General features: G+C 38.6%; 1 protein-coding gene and 1 long non-coding RNA gene across 4 annotated transcripts in view; one reads left to right on the top strand and one right to left on the bottom strand.

Moving 5' to 3' along the window:
- NFYC (nuclear transcription factor Y subunit gamma) overlaps positions 1-27,025 on the top strand; it is a 57,896-nt gene that overhangs the window by 603 nt on the left and 30,268 nt on the right. For 2 of the 3 annotated variants that reach the window (XR_014027399.1, XM_081335207.1), the window contains exon 2: positions 21,491-21,600. Coding sequence is in view for 2 of the 3 variants with exons in the window: in XM_081335207.1 (XP_081191333.1) it covers positions 21,499-21,600 (102 nt within the window). In the remaining variant the exon portion in view is untranslated. Of the gene's footprint in view, positions 1-7,497; positions 7,839-21,490; positions 21,601-27,025 lie in introns of those variants that run through there. The other variant, XM_081335208.1, reaches the window with a different exon arrangement.
- LOC308672511 lies at positions 321-3,652 on the bottom strand. The gene is made up of 2 exons (XR_014027440.1): positions 2,723-3,652; positions 321-2,360 (listed from the first exon to the last, which is right to left on the bottom strand). It is a non-coding gene; the product is annotated as an uncharacterized lncRNA (long non-coding RNA).

Raw genomic sequence — 27,025 nt, forward strand, 5'->3', positions numbered from 1 at the left:
TTGTATGGGTATTGCATGAGCCCTAGTGATATGGTTAATTCAGTAAACCATGATTCGTTTAATCATGGTAAGCTTTTCGTACAAACTGTACCTGTATGCTCTTAAGTAGGCAAAAGTGTGGGTTTTTTTTAAAATCTCGTGGCATTTTCACCTCGTGGCATTGCACGACTTTCAGGAAGAACTGGGGGTTTTGAACAGAACTCGTACAGACCTCCGGCTCTTGATGCCTCTTGTTTCTTTTACTTCCTATGGCTGTAGTTGGGATTAGAAGAAGGGTAGATAGAATGCAAAAAAGAGAAAAAAAACCATTTAGACCTCTGTTTCATTGCTCCAGTTACAGTGGTTACATTCCGATTACTTTATTTTTTTTAATACAAGTTTTATTGATTTTTTTTAGTTTTACATCCAGGTATTTATGAAGCAATACGGTGGTTGGGTAGTTAAAAGTTAACAGTAGTAAATAACAGAGTCATTTGTAGATAGGTCAAGTTACATTTCCTCTCCAATTCCCTTAGTTGTGATAGCATAGCCAAATTAATCAAATTAATACATTTCTAATTGTAACACAATCAGAACAATTTTCAATATATTTTCACATATACATATCCATGTCCTGTTTTTAAATTTTACCTAATTGGGATAAGATATTCCGAACTAGCCTATAATATATAAAAGAAAACTTAATTTTCAGGTAGCCCACATTTCCCCCATTTCATTATATAGTAGTTATCCTGTCTAAAATACATATATTGTTCATTTCAGTGCATTCATATGTTATACAAATTTATTCTATTTAACATCTTAATAGTTCAGCAATTATTGAAAAAATATCTTTTGCTGTCTCCTTCCAAATTCTGTAATATAAGTCAATTCTAATAGCTAACTTTCCTTTCCTTTAAAGGTCTAAAAGTTAAGTATAAAATCAATATGTATCTTTTAAAGAGTCCCCTTAGCCCATTAAGAATTTTTTTTAGCTCTATCATTACAACAAATATGTTCTATTTATCATCTTATTGTTTTAAAAATTGATAAAACTACTATATTTTATATCATTGCAAATTCTATAATACAATTCAAAGTTATGTTCTGATAGCTAATCTATTTCATTATATAGTAATTTCTGCTTTCTATTTTTGGATTTGTTGCATGTCCATTTTAAGTAGCATACAATGAACAAAAGATGCTGTCTCTTATAAGAAATAATTACAACTTTTCTTAATGGATTTCCATTGAATACATAGATCATAGGAAGAGCCAAGTCATAAGGGAGAAAGAGAGTTTAGTGTAGTTATTACAGTACTGATCTAGAAACCATGAGAACATGGGTTTTAGTTGTCCTTTAGCCAGGAAAGTCAGTTTTTAAAAAGTTTTGAGCCAGTCATGCTCACTGAGGCCAACCTACTTCCCAGTATTGTTGTGGGGAAAATAAGAGATACAGGTAGTAATTAGCTGCCTTGAGTTATACAAAATAAAGGTGAGATGTGAATCTAAAAAGTCTTTAACAGAAAAATGAGCAATTTGAATTGGATTCAGAAACAAATTTGAATTTGCTTCATATATGACCTTAAGTGTGTGTCAGATAACTTTGCAGATGTTGCATTTTAGCTTGATTCTAGCTTTTAAACATTTCTAAATATACAATGTATGTATCTACCAAGACCAAGACTATCCTAAAACAGAATTGGGCAGAGTTTTGATTTCTGGTTTTAGCATACTGTACAGAAAGGGAGTTACAGTTGAACACGTTCTCACAGATCACTTGCTTCCCTATATCTCAGGAAGGAATATATTGGATTAATAAGAAAGAAATGTAATGGAAACAATAGGACCCCCTACGTCTTGCCCAATTTTTCCCCTCCTCAAAACCAGCCCTCGCTGATTGAATGTATAATCCACATCTACCAGTAAGTAAAGGCAGAGAAGAACAATATCTTTCCTGACCAGGGAGCTATCAAATAGACCCTGAAATGGGCTCTTATATTTGTCTTATCTTTTCCTCTCCCTTACTTTAGTCATTAGTTCAAGAATTTCATAACAGAGTTTCTGTTCTTTGCTGAAGAAAATAATGCTCAAAATTGATAATGAACATAGTTCAGTTTGTTGGGAACTTTCAAGGTGTTCCAAAATTCTTCTGGATCCATTTGTCTTGAATAGTGATAGCCTCCCATCCTTCATCAGATGCATAGAATGCCTTAACACGTGTGGGATTTCATTTCATTTGGTGAAGTGAGGGAGAGAAGAGTGGAGGGGTAGAGATGGCAGTTACGTAGATGCATCTCATGAGAGCTGATATTTAATTTTTTATTATATTTAAATGTATTGTCTGCCCAACTCCAGTGGTCTCTGGGCAGCATACAGAACTAGGGAAAACATAAAACAGTTAATAACATTGACTCATACAGCGAAGACTAAAATAATCTAAGACAGCAAAAACAACTAAAAAATGGGCTATTTATCAAATAATAAATATCAACTCTGCCTGGCAGTGAGTTCAGCTCATATAATAGTGGTGACACATAACTCCCCCTTTGCCTTTTCTTAACACAGCTGTATACTGATTACAATTAAAGCTATATGAGACTTATTTCCAATTAAACATACGTTGAGTTGTATTCTAATTCAAAAGGCTTTTTCCCCCCAACCCTTTTCTACTTTCATGTTCATGTGTCATCTTCAGGTGGATTCCTTCCCTTTAGTTTTTTTTCCTTCATTCCATTCCTACCTCTCTTTCCATAAGCACTTCTCCTAATCTCTTCCAGCTCTCCATTCTTCTTCTTTAGGGTTACACCTTAGCTGTAGGCCAGATTGCTTACTTGATATCTGTCTTTTGTTTTGCATCAAAGCAGAACAGTTTATCTATCGGGATGGAGAAAAGACTGTGGGTGTTTGTGTAATTAATAGTGTCCTCAGACACTGCAGCACCTTTTAGAGGCATGTATGTGTGTCCAGTAGGCATCCTTTGTGTACATGGAGAGCTTTATTTTTAATACTGTGGTCCAGAGCAATAAAAACAGTTTTGCCCATAATTTTAAAGCAGGGTTTCTGACTCATGGCAATTTTAAAATAGGTGGACTTCAACTCCCAGAATTCTCCAGCTAGCACATCACTGCTATCTGGGGAATTCTGGGAGCTGAACTCCATCTACCTTAAAGCTGCCAAAGTTGAGAAACTTTTCAAAACCATGTCATAGCCTGGTTGTACCACTTTCAAAGTTCATTCTGTTTTCCTGTGACCATTATCAGCATACAAACTTGCAAAGTGTTATGAGCCTGAAATACATCTAAACATTACAATTATGTAGAGAAGTTGCTAAGCACATTGATTTGTGCTTTAGATTGTAAGCCGCCCTGAGTCTTCGGAGAAGGGTGGGATATAAGTGGGATTAAAAAAAAAAGTCAGCACCATGGTTATCTAAATAGGCTACAGTAATACACTTTTTCAAAAGGATTTTTTCTGTTAATAGTTTTATATCAGTAATTTTTGTAAGATTTTAAAAATAACTTAAAAATAGACATGTAGGCAATTGTTCAGTATATCTTCACTTATTCCATTGTTCACTGAAAATTAGTGCTGAATTGGACTGTTTATTGAAATATCACTACTTTCCAAATGTTTGACCGCTGTATGTCAAACTCATTTCAACTTTTTTTTTCCTTTTCTCTCTGCTATTGGAGAACTCAAAGTGCTCTTTACACAAAATACAAAACTATTGTTCACATAATATCTCTCGGGAGTTTAAAAGTAGGAGGTGCAAAGCTCATTTTAAAAGCCTGAGCAGTTTCAAGAGAAAACGTATATTGTCAGGACTTGATTAAGCACCAGCAAAGGTTACACCTAAGTGCTGATTCTGGCACAAGCAAAGAAGGACCAGGACAGTGGGACTAGATAACAGGGAAATCAGTTTGGCTGGAAAAGTGGGGATGCTGTTAAGATCAGGAAGACAAGGAACATACTTGTACAATCTGCATAGGTCAGTTTGGCATGAGCCATGGGTAAGTGACTTGTCTTTTGGCGCTAGATGATAGAAGTAGCTCATGGCCACTGTCAGGGCTTTATAACACACCCCAACCTTCTTTACAGTAGCTGGTATTGTGTCACTTATGTTTAAATGAATTATTAAATGAATTATTAAACACACATGCACACACTGAGCCAAATCAAGTTGAAGTCACCATGGAGTGCTGGAGAAAGTCTTGAATTTTTCCAGACCTCTTCCAAGTCTGTAACACCCTTAGTTATGTTTGTATTGTGTCATTGTATTGTGTCATTTCCACAATAAACTTTTGATCCAAAGGTGGGGTAAAAAAATGACCTTTCTCCCGACATGAAATGATTTTTGAGTTTTAGAAAACTATTTATAGACAAGTCACTGATAACATGACAAGAGAGTCTCTTCAGCTACTTATTTTGAAGTGTTACTTGGACTAGATGTAAACCCTCCGGGAAATCAGTGTGTTTTTTTCAAACCTGGCAACTTTTACATGTGTGGATTTCCTTAATAACCACCAGAGCTGGCTGGGGAATTCTGGGAACTGAAGTCCACACATCTGAATTTGCCAAGTTTGAGAAATGCTGAAAGAATTAGGTTCCCACCCCCACCCCCCAACTGTTCACACACCCTCCCCACTTTTGTGAACAATTTTCTTATGTATTCACAGTTCGGCTCCTTCCTTGAAGCCTGGGAGAGACTATTTCCTGGTAACCTTTTGCTACTGAAATGAAGGAAGGTGTGTGTCTTGGACTGCCTCTTCCTTCTTAGTTATGGCACTTTTCCCATACTTTGCAATGACATTGTTTGTTTGCTGCCCTTTTTATGAACATTACAGATGCCTTTTCAATCTTATATTTAGGTTTAGTTATGATTTAGCTGACTTCTACACTACAAAAGATTTTGAGGAGTTGCATAATATTTCTTCACTCGAACCTTATTTTTGAGGGGAATCCAAAAGATGGTGATTTAGATTTAGAACGGCCTCCCTGACCTCTTGCTGAACTGGATTCCTGAAGCTGCAAAGTTAGAAAAGTTGATGTAGACTAGAGACTGTACCAGTGTAGTCTCTACATTATACCAACTGATATAATAGTAAGGATATTTTTTTTCAAAAAAAATATACAGATTTTAAAACAAAGAGTTTAAAACAAAGAATCACCTGACTTTTCTGATGTGTTCTTTCCCCCTCAATCTTGGTTTCAAATTAGAGTCCTCGGCGATTCCTACCTAAAACACCTATAACAGGGGTAGGCAACCTTGGCTCTTTTATGACTTGTGGACTTCAACTCCCAGAATTCCTGAGCTAGCACAGCTGGCTCAGGAATTCTGGGAGTTGAAGTCCACGAGTCATAAAAGAGCCAAGGTTGCCTACCCCTGACCTATAATCTCAGGGTGGGGGGTTTTGTGTGTGTGTGTGTGTGTGTGTGTATGAAACGTATGCATGTTTTATGTTTTTGTTCTGAGTGGGTTGAATACTTTGCAAATTTTGAGGTTAGCACCCAAGCAAGGAATTCTGCATTTGGCAATACATTTAACTCATTTTTACATTTTGGGGGGGGGGTTGTAAAAGAAAAACCTACGTGTCAATCCCTCAAGAGCAGGGGGGTGTCCTGAAAATTGGCCAGCTTTAAGACTTGTGGACTTCGACTCCTAGAATTCCCCAGCCAGCATGGCTGGCTGGGGAATTCTGGGAGTCGCAGTCCACAAGTCTTAAAGCTGGCCAAGTTTCAGGACACCCCCCCCCCCTGCTCAAGTGTTTTTGGGAAGAGCTTTGAAAGGAAAGCTCTTTAAAGCCACCGCTGGGGATTTTGCCAGCCCTTCTCACGGCCTGACCTTTTTCGTCCTGTCTCTCCTCTGTCCTTTCTCTTTTTCTCTACCGGTCCTGCCCCCCCTTCCTCCCCTTCCCTCTTCTTTCGTCCCAACGGCCAGCCCCATCCCTTGTTTTAACACTGCCCGGCCAACGGCACCCCATCTGCCCGGCTTGCAAGTTTTTAAGCCACCCCAGATGTGGTCGGAAAAAAAAAAAGGAACGGGCTGGGGTGTCGGCAAAGCGCCGAGCCAGGATGAGAAGCTGGAGGGGGAATCCCGGGAGCGCCTAAAGACCGCTTTAAAGGGCGCGGGGGGGGGGCTGGGGGGGGGAAAGGGGGAAAACTGAGCATTTATTTATTTCAGGGGTCTTCAAACTTGGCCCTTTTATGACTTGTGGACTTCAACTCCCAGAATTCCTCCGCCAGGCACGCTGGCTGAGGAATTCTGGACGTTGAAGTCCACAAGTCATAAAAGGGCCAAGCTTGAAGACCCATTTATTTATTATTTATTTATTTATTTATTTATTTATTTATTATTTTATTTAATTTATTTATTTATTTATGGGATTTATATCCCTCCCTATCTCCCGAAGGACTCAGGGCGGCTAACAACAATAACATATAATAATAAGTACAGCAATTAAGATAAAATTAAAATTAAAGTCCTCTGTGCAATAAATTATTAAAAATTAAAAAATAAATTAAAAATTGTAAACGTAATTAAAATCCCTGTCAGTCCAGGTGGAAAAGAAGGAGTGTTTTGAGGCCGCGGCGAAAGGACCGGAGATCCGGGGCCATCCGAAGCTCAGGGGGGAGCCGGTTCCACAGGGCTGGCGCTGCCACAGAGAAGGCCCTTTGCACGCAAGCAACCCCCCCCCCCCATTATTGGCGACGGCGAAACCAGGCTGTAAAAAAACGAAACCTCCGGCTTCCCCCTTCCCTTGCTGACCCATTAAAGCAGCCTTTTTCTCGAGGCGCTGCACGGCGCGGCTTAGAAAAGCCTTTTTTTCACCGGCAGCCCCCTGGATCCAACGGCAATGCTTGCTGACCCCCCCCCTTCCCTCCCCCGCTTCAAAAACGAAACCTGCTTAATCGTTTTAGGAAAAAAACACACCCCCAAAAAATCAAAATATATAAAAAAAAAATCCCCCAAACTGCCAGGATCAGAAACGTCAAAGGAGGCCCCTCCATTTGAAAAGACTTGCAGAGGTCTTCAAACTCGGCCCTTTGATGACTCGTGGACTTCAACTCCCAGAATTCCTCAGCCAGGCACCCTGGCTGAGGAATTCTGGGAGTTGAAGTCCACGAGTCATCAAAGGGTCGGGTTTTGAAGACCCCCTGGAAAAGAGGCTCTTATTATTTCATCGGCTTTTTTTTCCCCTTGCCGCCTGCGCCGGGCAGCCGGCCTCCACCTTCCCTTCCCTCCCTCCCGCCTGCCCGCCCCGGTTGGCTCCGTTTGTAACCCCGGAGCGCGGCTCCGCTTGAAGGAAGACCCGCCTTTTACATAAGTTGCTCCCGGCTTGGGGAAGTCTCGGCGTCTGACCCCTGTTTCTGCCTCTCAAGGTAACTTTAAAACAGGAAGTGTACGAACGGGGGGGTGGGTGGGGGAGTGAGCGACGAGGGCAGCAGCCAATCCGGGCGCGGGGCTCCTGGGCGAAGAAAGGCGCTTAGCCAATGAGGGGCCGGCGGAGGGGAGGTTGGGTGTCGGAACAGCAGGCTAGATTGAAGGTCTTTCGCCGTTAAAGTGGAAGGAGGCTGCACCGCGTCTCATTGGAGTCCCTGGGAGTTTTGCACCCAGGCAGGGGTCAGCTGAAAGACAAAGAAAAATGGCGAAGAGTTGGGGAGGGCAGCTGCCTCACTTTGGTGCCCCGGTGGACGCTCCGGAGAGCTTGGCCTGCGTCTCCTGCTGCCTTTGTTTCCTCTTCCTCCGCGTCTCTCTTCCCCCTCTCTTTTTGTGTGTGGAGAAGGACTAGAAATGGCTAAATTAGCACTGTCAGAGGAGGCATAATTAGCTGCCTGTAGAATTAACGCTATCTCTGGTAAGTTTTTTTTTGGGGGGGGGCATTGCTTTTGTTTTGCTTTCCTAACGTAGCAGTTATCGGAGTAGTTACGAAATCCCAAAGTAGCAGATAAGTTGAAACTGTTTTAGAAAATGGCCCCTTGGCAATCTTAAAGGGAGCACCTATCTTACCTTGCCGTCTGTCCTTGGCTTAAGCCCTCTCTCTCTCTTTCTCTCTCTCTCTCTCTCTCTCCCTCTCCCTCTCCCTCTCCCTCTCCCCCTCTCCCTCTCTCCCTCCCCCTCTCCCTCTCTCCCTCTCCCTCTCCCTCTCTCCCTCTCCCTCTCCCCCTCTCCCTCTCTCTCCTTCTCTCTCTCTCTCTCTCTCCTTCCTCTCTTCCCCCCTCCCCCCAATTTTAATAGCTGTGAAAACTAAGAGAAATTTGTACAGAGGTGCAAGCAAATGTAAGCAGAGAGTTCTTCGGCTTCCCTTTTGATTTTAGGAAAGAGCATTGGCAACGAGCTTGGGAAAGGGTTGAGGGGGTCAAATAAGGATGTGCCATTTCACTACAGAGAATTTGGACTGATGTATTTGCACATCTGAATTTAAATGCCACCTCTTGTATGTTGACATCTGTTTCATCTGTCATTCCTTTTTCCTCCTTGTCTCCACCCACGTCTCAAATGTTATGTAGCTTGATTGATGGGCTGCAGGATGGGAAGGGCTCTTTCTTAAAAAATGTTTTAAGCAGCATGAGTCCTATGTTGTCATAAAGCTGATTTCCCAGTATGATCTTTGGACCTTTGTAGTAACTACATTATGTCGGGTTTGGAAGGTAGGAAGGAAAGAGCTCACCTGTTCCCTTATAGTGGCTTTCTAGATCTACTCTTAAGTAAAAGGGAAACCTGACAAACAACTGAAGAAAAGTTTGTGGGGGATACCTGAAGAAGATTTGCTTCTCTTCTCCTAACTTGCTGTGGCTTTTTATAAGTATAAGACTACTTTGGGTTTTTTCTTTAAAAAAAATTAATAATGATGAAGGTCACTGGAATTATCCTGATATTGAGATATCTCATCCTTTAATGGATTAAAGTGCATAAGTGTACTCTGGAATGCTTTTATATCAAAGGACTTACCTGTTTGCCTTAAGTAAAGAGTTACACCTGAGTTCTTTACATTTTTCCCCTTCCCTTTCATCTGAGTGGAATAGTGTTGCAGTAAAAGTTGCTGAAGCAAGGCCTGTCTGTGCAAGCAAGAGTGACCTTGAAGCACAGCTTCTCTGGGTTTTTAACTGTTGAAGGACAAAGTTTGTTTATGCTGTTTGGAGCTAGTGAAAGGAATCAGAGTTGGAAGGAAGAAACAGTGGGTTACTAGTACCTGAGAAAGTCACTATGAATAACATGAGCATCTGAAACTAAAGCCATTTTAATGAAGAGCTTTGAACTACCCTTATGTCTTCTGTGCCCCACTATTATCCTTATTCTCAAAGGTTTCAAGAGGGTAGGGTATTTTAACTCTTCAGAAATCCAGAAAAATGACACATTTATTCCTTTCTCTCATCCATAACTTTCATTTACTGGCCTTGAGCAACATCTTGAAAGTTCAGAATAGGTTATCTGTTCTTTTTCTTTAAAAGTGGTTTAATATTGCAAAATCTTTGCTGTACTTATTAAGCACCATCACAATTTAGGAATGCCTCCTGGGAATAAACTTCACCAAATGCTGACTGCCTAATAAAGGTTTCTGTTAATAATCAGGAATCTACGCCTCATAGTCGTTCAAAAATGGCCTTGGCGCTCCTCACCTGACTTGCCGAAGGGAGCAGGAAGCAGGTTCATCTTCTTTCCTTCATCTGTTCTGCTTTGTGTCAGACTGCTGTTCACTTCCTCTTTTTTCCTTTTCATTTTCAGGAAATAACACTATTGTTGGAAGCAGTCTTACAAAAATGCTGCACTTCTAATAGCATCTTTCAATAAACTACTGTGAGAGCTCTAAGAGTATGTTAAGGTCTCCCCTTGGCCATTGAAGTTTTTTGGAAAACAAAGTTATCCATTATTTTTCATAATATAAAAATGTGTAATGCACAGGCAGCTGAAGCTTTCCATGTGCCTCTTTGGATTAATGGGAACTGTACAAAGTCATTATTTCACTAGGTATTACATGGTTGAGTTTCCTTTTGGATTTTACTTTTCGTGCCATTCGATTACATCTAGAAGCTTATTTTTCCTTTTCTCTTTATTTTGCAAGTGGTAGTTTCAGATTTGATAGGATTCGTACAATCCCATTGTGACCCATAAAGTATGCTTTCCCTCATGTAAACAGGCAAACTATCAGATTTATTAGAAAGTAGAACAACTTGCATGTACAGACAAAACACTTGATGTATACTAATGTATGATCAACCATAGCAACCATAGTACTTGGCTGCATAAAATGTGATAAGTCAAAACCCAACCCATCGTGCCCTTGTGCAATATGTGAACCTCCCCAGAGTTTATAAGACCTGGTTGCTTCCATCCCTTTGTTCCAGTTTTTAAAAATTGTTTACTCTATTTTCTCCTGTGCCATTTCTAGGCATCTGTGTTCATTTCTGTCAGATAGTTTGGTTTCATTAGCAACTTTTAGATATTTTATTATGGGTGTTATTACTAATGGCAAACAAGCTGGCTTGTCATACAACTTTGCTGAATTATTATTTTTTTTGTCCCTCACCCCAAAACCAATTTTTGATCACTACAGAGGCCCTAAGCTATGTCTTCCACTTTTTCAAACAAACATTCCCATGATTTTTGCTTTCATTTTATCTGTTCAGCATTCTGATTAAGATCTTGCTTGCATGTTGACACATTTGCGTAGGCCTTGTATAACAATATGTACATTTTGGTTTGTTTTCATGTAGTACAGTTGTGCCTGTTGAATTGTTTTCATTTGGTTCCCTTTTCCAACTCAGTAGCTAACTTAAATGCTGTGGTTTGTTAACCATGGTTATGATTTAATATAATTGGTGAACACAACCATGATACTGGCTTGACACAATTATGTTAACCTCCTTTTTTTGGAATCTTGATACATAATCTAAACTACCACTTTTGTTAGTAAATTGTGGTTTATGGGTTAGTGCTATGTAAATCAGCTGCTAGTAATTTGGTTTAATAAACGTAAGTAAAGCCATGGTTTAGCGCACTGTGTAAAGCCAGTGACTGTTCTTCAGAATCTCAGATGCTTTCCCTCCAGCTTAAATGCTTTTCTACCTTATTATGAGACAATTGTTTTAGAAATAAATGAACAATCGAGATGTCTAGCTCATATTTATGATCTGGAAATGAAAGCAAACTATTGCATACTATATAATATGTAACATAAGGATCAGAATATACAAATCTACCATTGCTTTTTTTTCTTATCCTCTTATTTGAGCAAGATTTTAACCAAAAATATTTGCAAATTTAGGTATTAGGAGTCAAATTATTAATATATAACACCTGGGGTGGTTCAAAAAATATTTGTCCCACACACATGTGATATGTATGGAACTCTGTTCTGTTAAGCCATAGTTTAGCATATTGTGTGAATCCAGGTATAGTTGTTCAAATACCACAATTTATGCCATAAGACATATAAACTTTTCTATAGTAGCTTAGTTGACCCTTATTGAAACAAATCTTGGCTTTTAAACTATACTAATAAAATAAAATACATACTTTCCACTACCTTTAGGGCAGAGGTCCCCAATCTTTTGGGCACCAGAGACCAGTTCAGTGGAGAAAGGTTTTTCCATGGACTGGAGAGTATGTGGTTTTGTGTGCTGCCTGCATTCCACGAATGAAGCTTTTTGCCTGTTTGTGTGGACCAGTTGCTGGCATGCTGCGGCCCAGTACTGGTCCATGGACCGGGGTTGGGGATTCCTGCTTTAGGGACTATGGCTTATTAGATAAAAGAATGCAAATAATGATTAACAAGTTCTTAAAAGCTGAGAAAATCCACATTTGTTGAGGGTGGTGCTTGGAGCATGTCCAATGCCATAGTTGCAGAAACCCAAACTTTAAGCAGAGAAAATGAATTATTTTCTATTTCTTAAAAGTTCTGAGGAATCCACAATTGTTTGCGTTTAAATGGGGTATTGGGTAAAAAGTGCTGTTTTTGTTGGTTCAAAATTTTCATGTACTGTTTTGTAGCTTCTCATAAAGCAATCTACTTTTTGAATATGACTCAAAAGTCATTATGATTTGTGATCTATGGCCTTATCACTTTGCTGTTTGTATATACAATGAGAGCTTACGCACCGGAGACAATTCCTTGTGTATCCAATCACACTTGGCTAATAAAGAATAAGAATAAGCGATGATGTTGGATTATGTGGTTCTTGATAGAGAACAAGGATGGTTTTACAAAATGTATACAACTGGCTTCCTAACTTGCTCACCAAGGAAAACTTGTAAAGTAGGAAAAATCTAATGTAACATAGTGACGCCTTTAACAAAACCAGTCAAAGTAAATGTTTAACTTTTAAAGTACCATTTTTAAATATGCCCTTGAACTGCTTGGTTTAAAGGCAAGCACAATAATTGATGGAAATAGCAATGCCAATATGTTTTACTCCTCTCTTAATACATTACTTTTTAAAACCAGTAAGTGAAGCATTCTCCAAATGGCTGGTGACTGAGGTGGGCCATGAAGGAAAGGTCATTTCTTCTTTGGCCTGCAACTGACCACTTTTCTTCTGGAACATGGTTGCTTGCTGGTCCTATCTGGTGCATAGCTTTATTGTTTCCTTGTACCCTGTAAAAACCTTAATAGTGGGAAAGTGTTATGTAGTGCTCTGATTTTAATATTTTGTTTAATTTTGTGTGATACAAATCCATTATGCGCATTCTGCCTTAGTTAAAATACATACATTGTGAACACTTAGTGAGAACAAGCTGGCCAAAAAGACTTTCTCATGAGCCACAGATGTATTTATTCAATATTATTTAATAATTCTGATACTGATCTGAAAACTGGGGATAAATGATAATTCTTGTTGACAAGAATTGTCAAATGCTGGAAGGTACTTACCACAAACATATATGGGTAGACCTTGACAGGGATAACTTAAATCAGCAGTGGGTATTCTTACAGCTACTCAACAAACTAGTAAAGGTTCTGAGATTAAAAATAGATGTGCTGAGAACAAAGTCAATTAGCAGATGTTCTCATAGGTACCCACGTTCTTGATGTGCTTCATTAATAGGTTGTGCCTATCAGAGTTTATTCTGGCTCTTGTTCCTAACACAGATTCTTCCCAAGCAGGTTCTCCAACTTCTCTGTGCAACCATGAGAACTGAGATAATTTAATCTTCTTGTTGCCCAGAAACAAAGTTTTGTGGAGGAAAGCATCTGATTATATTAGTAAGGTGACAGATAAGGTTGTGGATGGTCTTTCAATCACAGATAGTCCTCATTTAGCGACTGCTTCGTAGACTATTCACAATTAATGATGGTAATGAAAAAATAATGACCAGTCTTTGTATTTTTACATCCATTGTAGGTCTGTAAAACAACGGAAAGGCGAGGTAAGCATAGTTATGGTTTCAGTTAATAGAGCTGCCGATCCTAATTGTGGGTAGTAAACAAGGACTAGCTGTATGTTTATGTCAATAGCCGGTCTTGTGCCATAGTGTAGATATAAACTTTTGTTAAAGTGCACAGGTGTATGACCGAGAGTTAGAAGCATATAAATATATTTCCTTAGACTCTGGAAAGGAATTCTTGTCCCTTTCTCAGTTTTTTTGTAAAGAAAAGAAACTAGATACGGATTGTATTTATGGTTCTGATGTACAGCATTTTCATTGATGTTCGTTTCTTTAACAGTGTTGACATCCTTTTTATAGCATCACATGCCATGTAATTGATTAACAGCAATTAATGTCTTATTTCTATTTCTTGATGAATAGATCAGTTAAAAAAGGGAAGATAACATTAGATTTGATGGAATGGAATAAACCTTGAAGAAAACGGATCCTTAGGATTTAGACATTATTTTGAATTATTCCTCATCCCTCCTTTATTTCCCCTCTTATCGATTGGAGAATTAAAAACAGAAGCTGATCTTAGAAAAGCAGACATAAAAATAACATATTTTTGAAATAACTTTTGCTGAAAATATACAGCCTTCTGTTTCAATACTTTTTTGGGAAGATACTTTATTTTTACTTTATTTCTATACTCCGAAAAACAATTTACAAGATAATTTGGGGAATATTAAAGTCATCCCAATAAACCAACAGAGGTTTTAAAAATGACAAAAAATGTTTACTTTTTTAAAAATAGAAAAACTGAATAAGAGGCAAACATAAATGTAGTCTGTCAGTTAAATATAGTTATTCCATGAACGCCTGAGAGTGAACAGGAACGTCAATTGTTTTCTGAAAGAGGGTATTGTAGGGAGTAGCCTAACTTCCGTTTTGAGAAAAGATTCCAGGTGGTTTTAACTTAGAAGGTCCACAATACAGAACAACTATAGAACAGTGGATTTCAGCCTGGGAAATAAGTTAAAGATTTTCTTTATACTATGTCATGCCAGTCTATCTGACACTCTTCTTACATTCAAAATCATCTTGTTACGTATCAATTATTACATCTACATTCTGCATCTTATTTATTTGTACAATCTTTAATTTATTCCATTTATGAGTCACATTTTAGCAATAGTTTGTAAATAAGGCCCAACAAATGCTCCAAGTTTCATATCACGGTACAAGATATTCAAGTTCAGTTAGATATCTTAAGTGTTGCCCTTTATATCTGCAGTTCTTTAAATACTGTAGTATTCATTTGAAGATATTTAAGCCATTCAGGCAGATGCAGCCATTATGAAATAAAAATTTGGAAGAAGGGGGACATTTTAAATCTGGTATTGCTGGTTAAACTTTGAGGTGTGTCAGAGGCAAAATGGAAGATTTTTTGAATGATTACAAATACTGTCTGATCCTGTAGAGCTATCACCTGAGCATTTTAGGCAAGATTTGTCCCTGAAGATAGTTATGGCAACACTATATGAATTTGGGTGAATTATATTACTTTCTCTCCAGTTATCTTACTGGTTTTCTTAGTTACAATATTATATTTCAATATTGTTCTTCTGTAAATGGTATTTCAATTATATTCTAAAGAAAAAAAATATTACAATACTTCACAATAAAGTATTTAAATTAAAGGAAAATATGATATAATTCCACATCAGTGAAAAATCAGAGCATGAGTGAGACTTTCAAAACTCTTAAGGGCTCAAAAGGCTATACAGATAGTCCTGGACCTTATCAAATTGGTTTAGTGACTGTACAAACTTACAACTGCTCTGAAAAATATTGACTCACGACCATATTTCACATTTAATGATTGTTGCAGCATCTCCATGTTCACGCTACAAAAAATTGGATGTTTTGCAGCCAACATGTATTAATGACAGTTGCTGTGTCCCGGTGTTATGTGATCACCTTTTGCGACCTTCTGGCAAGCAAAGTCAATTGAGAAGCTACATTCATTTAACAGTCGTGTTACTAGCTTAACAACTGCAGTGATTCACTTAACAACTGTGGCAAGACAGGTTGTAAAATGGAGCAAAACCCACTTAATAACTGTCTTGCTTAGCAATGGAAATTTGGACTCAGTTGTTGTCGTAAGTCAACTGCTGCTTGTACTGTGTGTGTATATTTTTTCTTATTGTAGTGGCTTAAGAACTTACTTTAAGGCATGCCTGCTAATAAGTGTAGCCTTTAGCTGCACTACTCCTTGGATAAAAGGCTAATGACTAAGAGGTCATTAGCAGTACGTAGTAGTGAACCAGAACCAAACTCTTTCTCAAACCTTGTTTCTTACTTGAGAATACTTGGTGATCATAGGCTGCTATTTTAGAATCCTTTCCCTACCACACCTATACAAATCATATACGGTAAGTGTTTGGGAGAAGTACCCTGCACATCGTACCCCGTACACTGAAAAAAGGAGCACTCTCATATTTAACGTCGTTTCATAAGTTTCAGTGATGTGATATGTATCCTGTGGAAAAGCAGTGACAATTGAGATGTGGAGTCTTTCTGAATTGATGGTTGTGGAGGTCTGAGTCAGGGGGTCCCCAACCCCAGGTCCATGGGTTGGAACTGGTCCATGCCATGCCATAAGCTGGGCTGCGCAAACAAGCAAAGCCCCGTCCACGAAATGCAGACAGCATGTGACACCATGTCCCCTCTGGTCCGCTGAAAAACCTCTCTTCAAGGACTCGGTCCCTGATGCCAAAAAGGTTGGGGGCTGCTGGTCTAAGTAATACAATTATATTTTATTTTATTTTTTGCTTTCTGTGTAAGCGTAGAATTTGAATTAACTAAATTAAGGTGCAAAATAGGTTTGACAAAGGGCAAAATTACTGTTAGTGAGTAATTGTAGCCTAATTTTGTCTTTTAAGGCAATTGCTTTGCTGCTTGGGAGGAGAAAATTCTATGTTAATAGCTAATACAGGAAGTTTAGTTATGTAACCAACTCCTGCCAGGTCAAAGCAGATTTGATGGGTAGGTTCGTGTTATTAAATCCATATTGGACATCTTGACATAGGAAATAAATTGGTGCTCATTTCAGTCTGATGCTCTCAAGCATTCTGAAGGTTAATACTGCAAATAGGCTCTAATGAAAAAATGTAAATCCCTCAGTGAATTTAACGGCGGAGTGCAGAAGAAGAATCTTTAAATTAGTGGATTTCCTCTGGCTTCATTAGAATCACTTCCAATTTAGCTTATGCTGATGAATCCATGTGCAATTGCTATGAAACTGTAGCACATTACTGCAGAATGAAGGTTGGGAGATATTTTAAAAGGCTTTCAATTAACCAAAAAACCCAACCTGTCCTCTCTTATGACAATTTACAAAGTCTTTTCCTTGCATCTGGACCTAACTAACTTTAGCAGGTAGAGCAGGGGTCCCCAACCCCCGGTCCGTGGACCAGTAGCGGTCCGTGGCATGCCAGCAACCAGTCCGCACAAACAAGCAAAGCCCTATCTGCGGGATGCAGGCAGCACACGAAACCAGGCCTTCTCCAGTCCGTAGAAAAACCTCTGTCCACATAATCTGGTCCCTGGTGCCCCAAAGTTTGGGGACCTCTGAGCTAGAGTGTTGAGGTGGCTGTCACTATGGACTTAACACTGGCCGTTTTTTTAAAAACTGCAGATACTTTTTCTGTTGTGAGTTTGCTTATTTCTCATGCTTTCTACAGTGTAAAAAATGTAGATATACATTATCTTTCTTTGCTTCATGTATTACAATTGTCAACTAAGTGTACATTTGAAAGACTTGATTACATTTTGTGTACTTATTCTCTACAAGTCCTCAATAGCATTCCTGTTTCTGCAAGCCATGATGCTCTGCATATTAAAGAACATTCATCAAAACTTCTTTAACCTGGACACTAATTGTAGATTTTTTTTAAAAAAAGTTATGTATGAGGATAATTATTGTTCATTAATGGATATAAGCAACCTAACTGCTATTAATTCTCCCATAGGATGATTTAGAAGTATTTTTTTTTAATTTTAAAAAAAGAACTTGCTGTTTTACACCGCATGACTCAAAATTCATGCAGTAATTGGTTCTGGACAATTTTGTTCCAAACAATAGTCTTATATTGTGGGTGGGTGTATGGCAGGAGGTGGAGGGAGAGAAGGCCAAAATAAAATCCGCCACACACAATGGATCATAAGTCAGTGGGAATCATATCCACTTATGTTAGAATTGTTCTTGGCCTTAAGCCATTTCCCATTACATAAAAAGGTTGTAGGCATTCAAACTTTTAAATAAAGCAATCTTGCATTTCTCCCACCCTTTTATGCAAACTTTGAATGATATGGTTAACACAGTCATTTCTAAAAGTACCTTTGGTGTTATTTTTGAAGAGAACAGTTATCAGATTTAAATTTCATTGGTCGAACCTTGTTTTTGTCTTATTTTAAAAGCAAATCATCACTTTGATCCAGACTTGTTTCTGTATAGAAGCAGACTTTCAGTTTTGCTCTTAAGAATTCTGAGTTCTTGTAAATGTTCTTTTTAAATAATTTGATGTTTTCTTCTCCTTTTCTTGCCCATCCTCCATATGGGGGCCTAGTTCCCACAGAAAGTCAAGTTGTTATTAAAAACTCTTCTGTTGCTCTAATCGTAAACCGTATAGCAACCCTAACCAGCATCCTAGCATGTTAGAGAAAGGGTGTTTGTTACCTGTTCACACGTCTATGGAGATTCTCAGTCATCCAGGTCATCATGATCGTCTCACAGGTGCTTTCTCGAAAGGCAACTGGACTTTCTTTGTTTTTCCTTGAAGAGGTTTCACTTCTCATCTAAGAAGCTTCATGGATTGTGGCAGTATGGTGGTAGGGGGACGACAGGATCTATCTTCCATCGCCCCCACTATCTTGCCAGAACCGATGAAGCTTCTTGAATGAGAAGCAAAACAGCAAGGACAATTAACCAGTGGAACAGCCTGCTTCCAGAAATCGTGGGCGCTCCATCACTGGAGGTTTTTAAGAAGAGGCCGGACAGTCACTTGTCTGAAATGGTATAGGTTCTCCTGCCTGAGCAGGGGGCTGGACTAGAAGACCTCCAAGGTCCCTTCCAGCTCTGTTCCATTCTACTCTATCTTCAAAGGAAAATACCCATGACACTAGGTCGCAAAGGTGATGTATTTCAGATTTTTTTCATTGCACTTTCAGCTGTGCCTTTGGACTCTTCAGTTGTGGTACGTTGGAAGAGCTCACTCTCAAGGAAATGTTGCTCACAAATATTCCTTCATTGAGGTAGATAGCTTACTTTCCCCCCGTTCATCCAAACTAGAATATCATTCGTGAGGACAAAGTAGTCCTTCAACAATATTTTCTGTATGGTTACAAAGCAAGGTCAGTATTCTGCATTTATGGGAAAGTAAATTGTCATGTTTCTTTTAAAAATCTAGATCAGTGATAGATGATGAGCTGACATGTTTCTTGAGTGAACAAACTCTTAGGTTCTACTCACCTTGTATGCTAATATGTATCCTTTCATGGTTAAATTTGGAGCTACAGTAACTTGGGAAAGTTATAATCTTTACCAGATTAAATTTACTCAGCAATGATTATGGTAAAATATGGTTTGCTAGTTTTTGGTTCTTGGGGGAAGCACCACCATTATTTTAGCATGTGGTATGAATGAGCCAATCACCTTAAGTGATTGTATGATGTATGCTATGTCTCATTTTTTTATATCTGTTTATGTATCCGTGGTTTTTATCCATTTTTTATTTGCTCGCTGAATCACTAGTGGTGACATGGACAGCTATACCACTTTAATAAATAAATATTGTGGTTTAGTGGTTTAGGTGTCCAGTTCTTAGACAATTAGGCAATTTAGGGCCATTCACACTCATTCACCTACCCCAGGGGTAGGCAACCTTGGCTCTTCTATGACTCGTGGACTTCAACTCCCAGAATTCCTGAGCCAGCATGGCTCAGCTTGGAAACCTCTCCCCTCAGCATGGTTGGCTCAGGAATTCTGGGAGTTGAAGTCCGCGAGTCATAAAAGAGCCAAGGTTGCCTACCCCTGACCTCTACCCTATTTCACAGGGTGGTTGTTATGGGGGAAACAGGGAAGAGCGACCACCATATATTTTGCAGTGAGTTCCTGAACAAAAGAAAGCAATAAGATGTAACAAATAACATTTCATACGCCACTGCACGATAAACAAACCATAGTGTTTTGTTAAACATGTTTGGGTTGCAGTGTATTTTGTGAATCCAGCTAGATAGAGCGTTCGTTGTGTTGTTATGGAGAGGATTAAATAAAACCACTCCAAAATAGTATGACTTTTGCTGTCCTTGGTGCTCTCTGAGCTTGGTGGTTTTTCTTGCAGATGTTTCATTACCAAACTAGGTAACATCAACCGTGTTAACTGATGACCCTTTCTCCTGAAAGGTTAGCTATGTATGCTACAGCTTTCAGCATGCTTCCTGGATTAACATCAGTCCATATCCTTTTATTTATTAGATTTGTATGCTGCTACAATCGAACTGCTTCCAACAGTTCACACAATGTGTACTTGGAGCTCTTTGTATGTATGTATGTTTGCTTCTGAAGCTGCTGCATTTGGTGGAAGCTTTTCCCATAATAAAAGCTGACTTTTATTTGGGGATCCCTCTTTCCTAATTGCTGCTAATATGGTTCCTAAAGAAAAATGAATGCTATAAAGCTCTAACTCTTTCCCCTCCCTCCCCCCCCCCGCCCGAATCCATGATAAGAATGTCTATAATTGCTCTCAAAGGAATTAACTTGGTGGATTTAGAATGAATTTCCATTTCATGGGGCTTCTGAATGGAAAACGTCAAGCCCAGACCCTTACAGAGAAGTTACAAGTATCCTCTAAACCTGGATATATTTATATCCTCTGAGGTTCACTAGCCACAATATATCTCTGCATTGGATCATTCACTTTAAGCTGCACCAAATATTGAGAAATGTAGAATGGAATACCTGCTGCTATGAGTAGGAATGTAAGGTATAAATTGAACACATAAATAAAAATAAATTATTCATATCACGAAAAGCTGAAAGGAAAAAAAGCAGGGAAAAGAGAACAGTCGTGGGTAGACAGAGAGGGTAGCCTCTTATGAGTGAATACTTTTGGGTCAACCACAGTCTTTAATTTTTTTATGTTTTCTTTTACATTGTTCAGAAATTAATACTTGAAAGATAACTTCAGTTTATTGGTAATAAGATAAAGACTGCACACCAAAGCAAAATACTGAGATTTAGGATCCTTACTTCTATTTCCTTGTGTTTCCATAGCAGGGGTGTGCAGAACTTTAGATCTGACTCCCAAGAAATTGCCTGGGTGATTGAAGGCAGCATCTTTGGATGCTCATTCAAGAAACCAAACCTTTTCCCAGGATTTCCCAGGATATTGTTCTGTGGAGGAGCTATACAATCTTGGAAACAGATGTCATAATGAGTTGCCCAGAGCATTATAGAAAGAAATTAATTTGCAGTCAGAATTAATGCTTCAAACAGTAATATTCAAAATGCACGATGATGTAACGTACACATACATGCACGCACACAAGTCAGTACAGGTGAACTTAGAAGTTAGGCAAACATATTATCTGAAGGAGTCCTTCTATACTTAGCTGAGGATAACATCCTCATATGAAATAAGTTTATCCTTGTCTTAAACTAATAAAAGTATCTGAATTAAATCAGTGGAGGAGGAAGTTCCTTGATAGGTTATGGTAAAGAGAAATCCTTGGTAGAGAAGGATCTTCATGGCCTTCTGCAAGAAAAAGGAACATCAGGAAGTATATCTATAAAACATAAAAATAATAATAATTTCTGAGAGAAAAGTTACTTCCTGGATTGATCACTTAGAGAAAATAAGCCTTAAAGTGTACCATGTAGAATAGGGAATAGGAACAGAATCAGACCTTACAAAATCCTTGTCCCAAACAATTGCTTTGTTCCAAGGTTTAGAATAAAATCTATGTTGTTGAGAGGGATTTGAGGAAGATCCTGTCCAGGTTCTTACTTCGGAATCTTTATGGAACATCTTTATTTTACTTTACAATTCACCATGTACTGTATATCTTTTAACATATACACTCACAAACCTTATCTACACCTGCTTACATTTAATATATTACTTGGTTTCTTTCCAGTTACCATAATGTCCACGGATGGGGGTTTTGCAGGAGGCAACAGTGATGCACAGCAGTGTCTTCAGTCTTTCTGGCCTCGGGTCATGGATGAGATTCGAAACCTAACAGTGGTAAGATTTTTTTTTCATACTATCCCACAGAGAAATTGTTTATAGACCTCTTACTAGCTAGGTCCATAAGCATTTAGTGATTTTTCCTGTTGTGCTTTTGAAGGAGAGAAGGTTCAGACTTTTTACAATGTTAATGACTGTAAAATTTCAAACCTTAACAATCTCCTCCATGGGTTGCTAGTTACTAGAGCAACTAGAGTGAGAAAATCACCCTTTTCTGATTTGGCAATGGGAAAAATGTTTACCCGCTACCTCTTTCTATATGAAATATATTCTCTAGTTATATTTTAATCAGAGGTATTTGGAGACTGTAAAAGTCTTCCTGCTAGGACTCTAGCATCTTCAACTGCCGTTTTTCGTTTAATTCTTCTCTGAAATAGTGGCATTAAAATACAGTATCACCCACATGCTTAGAAATATCAAAAAAAATCTTTGCTCTTTTCTTCAAGTCAGAAGAAGTCATATAGTTGTGTGTTGAGCAGTGTACTATTTCAGCAATTGGCAAGCATCCGTTTTTATGTATGGCTTTCTGTGGTTACGCATACCCCATTGAATGGTTTGCACTACTGTTGATTGTGGGGCCATTTGGTCTTGAAAACCTGCTCATTATTGTTATTGCATCATTTAGGAACTACTTCAGCTATATACTATTAAAACTCTCGTGTTTGTAATCCTTAACTAGGTGGAACGAAGCATCATAGGATTTAAATAATTTACTTATTTTTTAAAAAAAATCCATTTATATCCCGCCCTTCTCCGAAGACTCAGGGCAGCTTACAAGCTTAGCAGTAGCCTTCATTCTATGTATACGCCTGCTTATTAGGGCTTTCACACACCCCCAAGCGGCATTATTACAAAGTCAGCTTATTGCCCCCAACAATCTGGGTCCTCATTTTACCTACCTCGGAAGGATGGAAGGCTGAGTCAACCTTGAGCCTGGTGGGATGCGAACCTGCACTAATTGCAGGCAGCTGGTGTTACTTAAGGAGGCATTAGCCCACTGCTCCACCAAGGCTCTACTCATTTTACTTCCACCTTTACTATTTTTACAAATAACTCAAGGCAGTGAACACACACTTTACTTTCCATTTTCCCCACAACGATGAGTTGAGCTGAGAGAGAGTGACTGGCCTAAGGTCACCCAGTTGGCTTTCATGGCTGAGGCGGGACGAACTCATGGTCTCTGGGTTTCTAGCCTGGTGCCTTAACCACTGCCAAACTGGCTCTCTATACAACAAGGATAATAGGGCCATTGAGATTGAAAAATGCCCTCTAAACTTAAGAAGGCAGCACTGGAAATGCTATCTTCTCAGACAGAACTGTTCCCCCCAATACACTCTTCCTGAAGCTAAGTTCCCCCTTTCCTAAGGAATATAATTTTTTTTTAGCCTGGCTCTTACAGGAATCAAAAGAGCTTCACAAGAGTATAAATTGAAATTGTTTGCTGATGATGTTGTACTAGCACTTTCTTAAACTGAGGTTTTCTAAACAATGTTGATATACAATAATATAATTTGGCTAACGAATCAAAGAAAAAAACATGTTGATACGGAAGTTGACAAAGGATGAAAAACAATTTATATATTGACTAACAGATTTTAATATAAGAAAATATTTGTTTCCAGATTAGTAAACAATTGTTCTTAAATATGTTTTTAAAAAACACATTGTGTTTTTTTAAAAAGTATTTAAGACCAAGCGTTACTAAACTGGGAGCAAATAAAAGATATTTCCACATAGAAGAAAAGACTTTTGCCTTGGTTAGGCAGAATTGCAGAATTTAAGGTGAATATTTTACCAAGACTAAATTTTCTATTCTAAATTATTCTGGTTTCTAATGAGAGCAAGGCATTAAACCACTTGCACAAGTAATGAATTATGTATGGGGTAATAAAAGGCCAAGGATTAAATTCAAGAACTTGCAGGATTCAACAGAACAAGGCAGCCAAGTGGCTCTGAATTTCAGATTATGCTATCATGCCAGCTGCCTAACATGGATTTCAGAATGGATTGTATTTCCTTATAGTTGCATCACTTCTGTGGAAGGGGCACTCCTGGAGGGGTTGCATAAATATATTTAAGTTGATGCACACAGAAAAATAAGTGTTCAACATACTGTATAATACTGAATGTTTAAATTTACTAATGATCGAGAGAAATCTAGGAAAAGACTATGTCCAGATTTTTCCATTCTTGCTTTATTAGTGAACGCCTTTTTTTTTATGAAGAGCAAGGTACCAAAACCTAAAAGATTCTTCAGCTTATATAAGATATTATTGAGAGGAGAAAATTAAGGTCTTTCAAGCCTTTGCTATTCACTGCACTTCCACACTTAATTGATTTCCATGCTGCCAAATAAAGAGCACAGCAACAAAACAATTATGAAAATAAGGCAGAATAATGGAAATCTAGCAATGGCAGTTCCAGCAGTCTCCAGTTACTGTTATTAACTGAATCGCATGAGAAGAACCTTATGTGATCAGGACTTCTGACTTCTTGCCGATTTCCCCATTGAAATCAATTGTGAGAAGCAAACAGGGAAGATCCCACATCGTAATCACATGACCATGGGACATTGTAACAGTTGGAAATATGATCATGTGATCCCAGGGGCACTGTGACTGCTGGAACTTTGAGGACTGGCACCGTCATAAGTTTGAATGGTCACTGAATGAGTTGTTAACTGAAGGCTACATGTATAGTCATAAAGATGGAACCATGAGAATTTCAATGCAAAAAAAATATTTACCTCAAATATTAAGTTTAGGATTAGTGTAAAATGTTTACTGCTGGCGCATTATTCCAATCAGGATTGTTGAAATAAGCAACTCCTTTTCTGTGAAATACTGGAAATGCAATAAGCAAATTGGTTCCTTATTACAATGTTACAAAGCCCAATAATACTAGAAATTAATTATTGTAGAATGGAATACATTTTGAAAACTCTAATCCCATTTCATCCTGAGATATTTTTTTTAATTAAACTTCACTTAACCATACATTTCCTCAAAAATTTTTTTATCTGGTATTGTATACGTTAATATTCACACAGATTTTATATGTTCTTTATAAAGTTGTAAAGTTGCTGCCCAACACATATTTAGAGTCCCAGATTGGAACAGACTGTCCTGGAGAATATATGTGGATTAGCTGTTAACTGGAACAACTAAGTGGAATTCTTATGTCCAGAGGCAGTGTGGCTTTGAGTGTTAGATGTTAAAGGATAATGGTAGGGAAAGACAGCTAAATATGGGGCCTTTCTAAAGACTTCTGTTGAAAACTGGATTGGGAACGAGGTAAGTCCTTGTGGGTTTTTTTTATTAGAGATGTTTTATACTGGTAATCCCACACTTACAACCAGTCATTTAGCAACCATTAGATGGTTATGAGGGCTGGCACCATATGTTGGCTCAGAAAGGATGTTTTACGATCCGTAAATTATTTTCAACCACCATTAAAATCCCCCTACCTGCAGTGTCATGATTATGATTTGGCTGCTTGGCAACCTATTTACACTTATACCACGTTGCCAAGCGTCCTGCTCCATTCACCTAATGACCTGTGTGGTTGCTTAACAACCACAACGAGGAGAGCTGAGATTGCAGTCATTGAATGAAGCAGTCCTGTGGACATCTCGTTAATGACCGCTCCATTCAACAACTGGGATTCTGCTTCCAGTTGTTGTAAATCAAGGACTACTATCTCTTATTCCAAGTTGATTGGGTCATTATCCTCTGGGCTGCTGACAGATTTATGTAGGATGGGACTTTCTGCAGAGTTCTGCGGTTTCTGTCCCACGGCGTTCAATATTGAACTCTTCAGAGGAGAAAAAGACAAGAAAAGCCAGGCTAGCATCTAATTGCAAGGAAGAGAACTAAATAATATCTATTAAATCCTCCTCCGCGAAGCACTACTGATTTTGTCAAGCTTTATTTAAAAAGCTTGCATGAGGCTAAAAATAAGCAACTGGAACTTTTCAACGGGGAGACTCTTAAAAAGACTTTCTAAGAGAATTGCATCTCCACATCATTAACTGTAGTCCAATTTAATTAAACATCGTTTCCCCCCCCCCCTCCTCCTTCCAGGAAAAAGCTGCTAGGTTTTAATTTTTTTTTGAAATATTACATCTCAGAACCGGGCACAAAACTAGCATGCTAACAAAAAAGCTTTTGCATTTTCATGTGACGCTTGGAGCCCAGTAGAGAACATCTAAAGTAGAATTAATTACTCTGATCACTTGGTTCCCAGAGGTTTACCACATGGAAGCTTGTGAGATTTCAGTTATGTGAGATTTCAAAGAGTTTTACTCTACAAGCTTTTGGGGAAGGGCAGCTTTTAAAATTTGGGGCATTTGCATGTACGAAACAATGCACTACACTTGATTAAGTACAATCTTGAATACCGAGCCATAACTTTTCTGCTTAGGACTATGGAAAAAAAAATATTTACCTAAAAAAAAAATGGGGGAGGGACTCCTATCTGCAGCTATCTTGCTTATAACTAGTGCTGAAATTATGTCTTGGATTTAGATTGTGTGTGTGTCTGTGTGTGTGTTTGTTTATAATCCTGTCTTCTGCTGTAGCTGTGCCAAGTGATCAGCAAAAGTACAGAAGTTCAGGTTTCCTTTCGTTTGCGGTGACCTTGGTGTTCATGGTTGAGCTGTGTGTAATCCATCTAAGAGAGGTGTACTTAGATGAATACCTGATCTGAGTGAGACAGGCGTTCTTGGCGAGTGCTCTCAGGATGCTGCCGCTTTGAGAACAAGGGGACACCTTGCATTTCGTAGACCAATCATTTTCTACTATGTCTTAGGGTTCTCTTGCAGACTGACTTGTCTTCCCTTGGAGACCCCTGCATGATAAGAGTTTTCTTGGCTGAGACCATGTTTATTTATTTATTTTTGGGACTTATATGCCGCCCTATCTCCCGAAGGACTCAGGGCGGCTAACAACAATAAAAAACAACAATACAAAAATTAAAAAAGAATTAGCAGTTTCCTTGCTTCCTCTCACCTTGCAGTCACTTCATAGAAATGGAAGGAGCATCCTGAAGGTCGCGGACATCTAATCTTTGGGGGGAATCTTGTAGTTCTTCTTTCAAGTCAATATTTTTAGCTCAAGCATTCACCAGACAAGTGGGCTTCCACTCCCACTGCCACCATAGCTGTTGCTGAGAAGTTGGCCCATATATCTGAGGAGTTCTCTGTTTGGGAGAGACTGTTCTTAACAGAAGAATCCCTGCTTAAATGTCCCAACAACATGGAACCACCCGATTTGGTTCGATTACTTGGAGGAAATGTCGGTGTGCTGCACTAAACAGAATTTGCATAATAGGAGCTTGATGGGAGTTGCTGCCACAAGATGGTGTTATTTGTTGTAATTGTTGTTTGTTTCTGCTAGTGGAGCAAAGAGCTGCCTTCTTCACC

The sequence above is a fragment of the Vipera berus genome (assembly GCF_964194415.1).
Source record: "Vipera berus genome assembly, chromosome: 9".
In the NCBI taxonomy this organism is placed as follows: Eukaryota; Metazoa; Chordata; class Lepidosauria; order Squamata; family Viperidae; genus Vipera; species Vipera berus.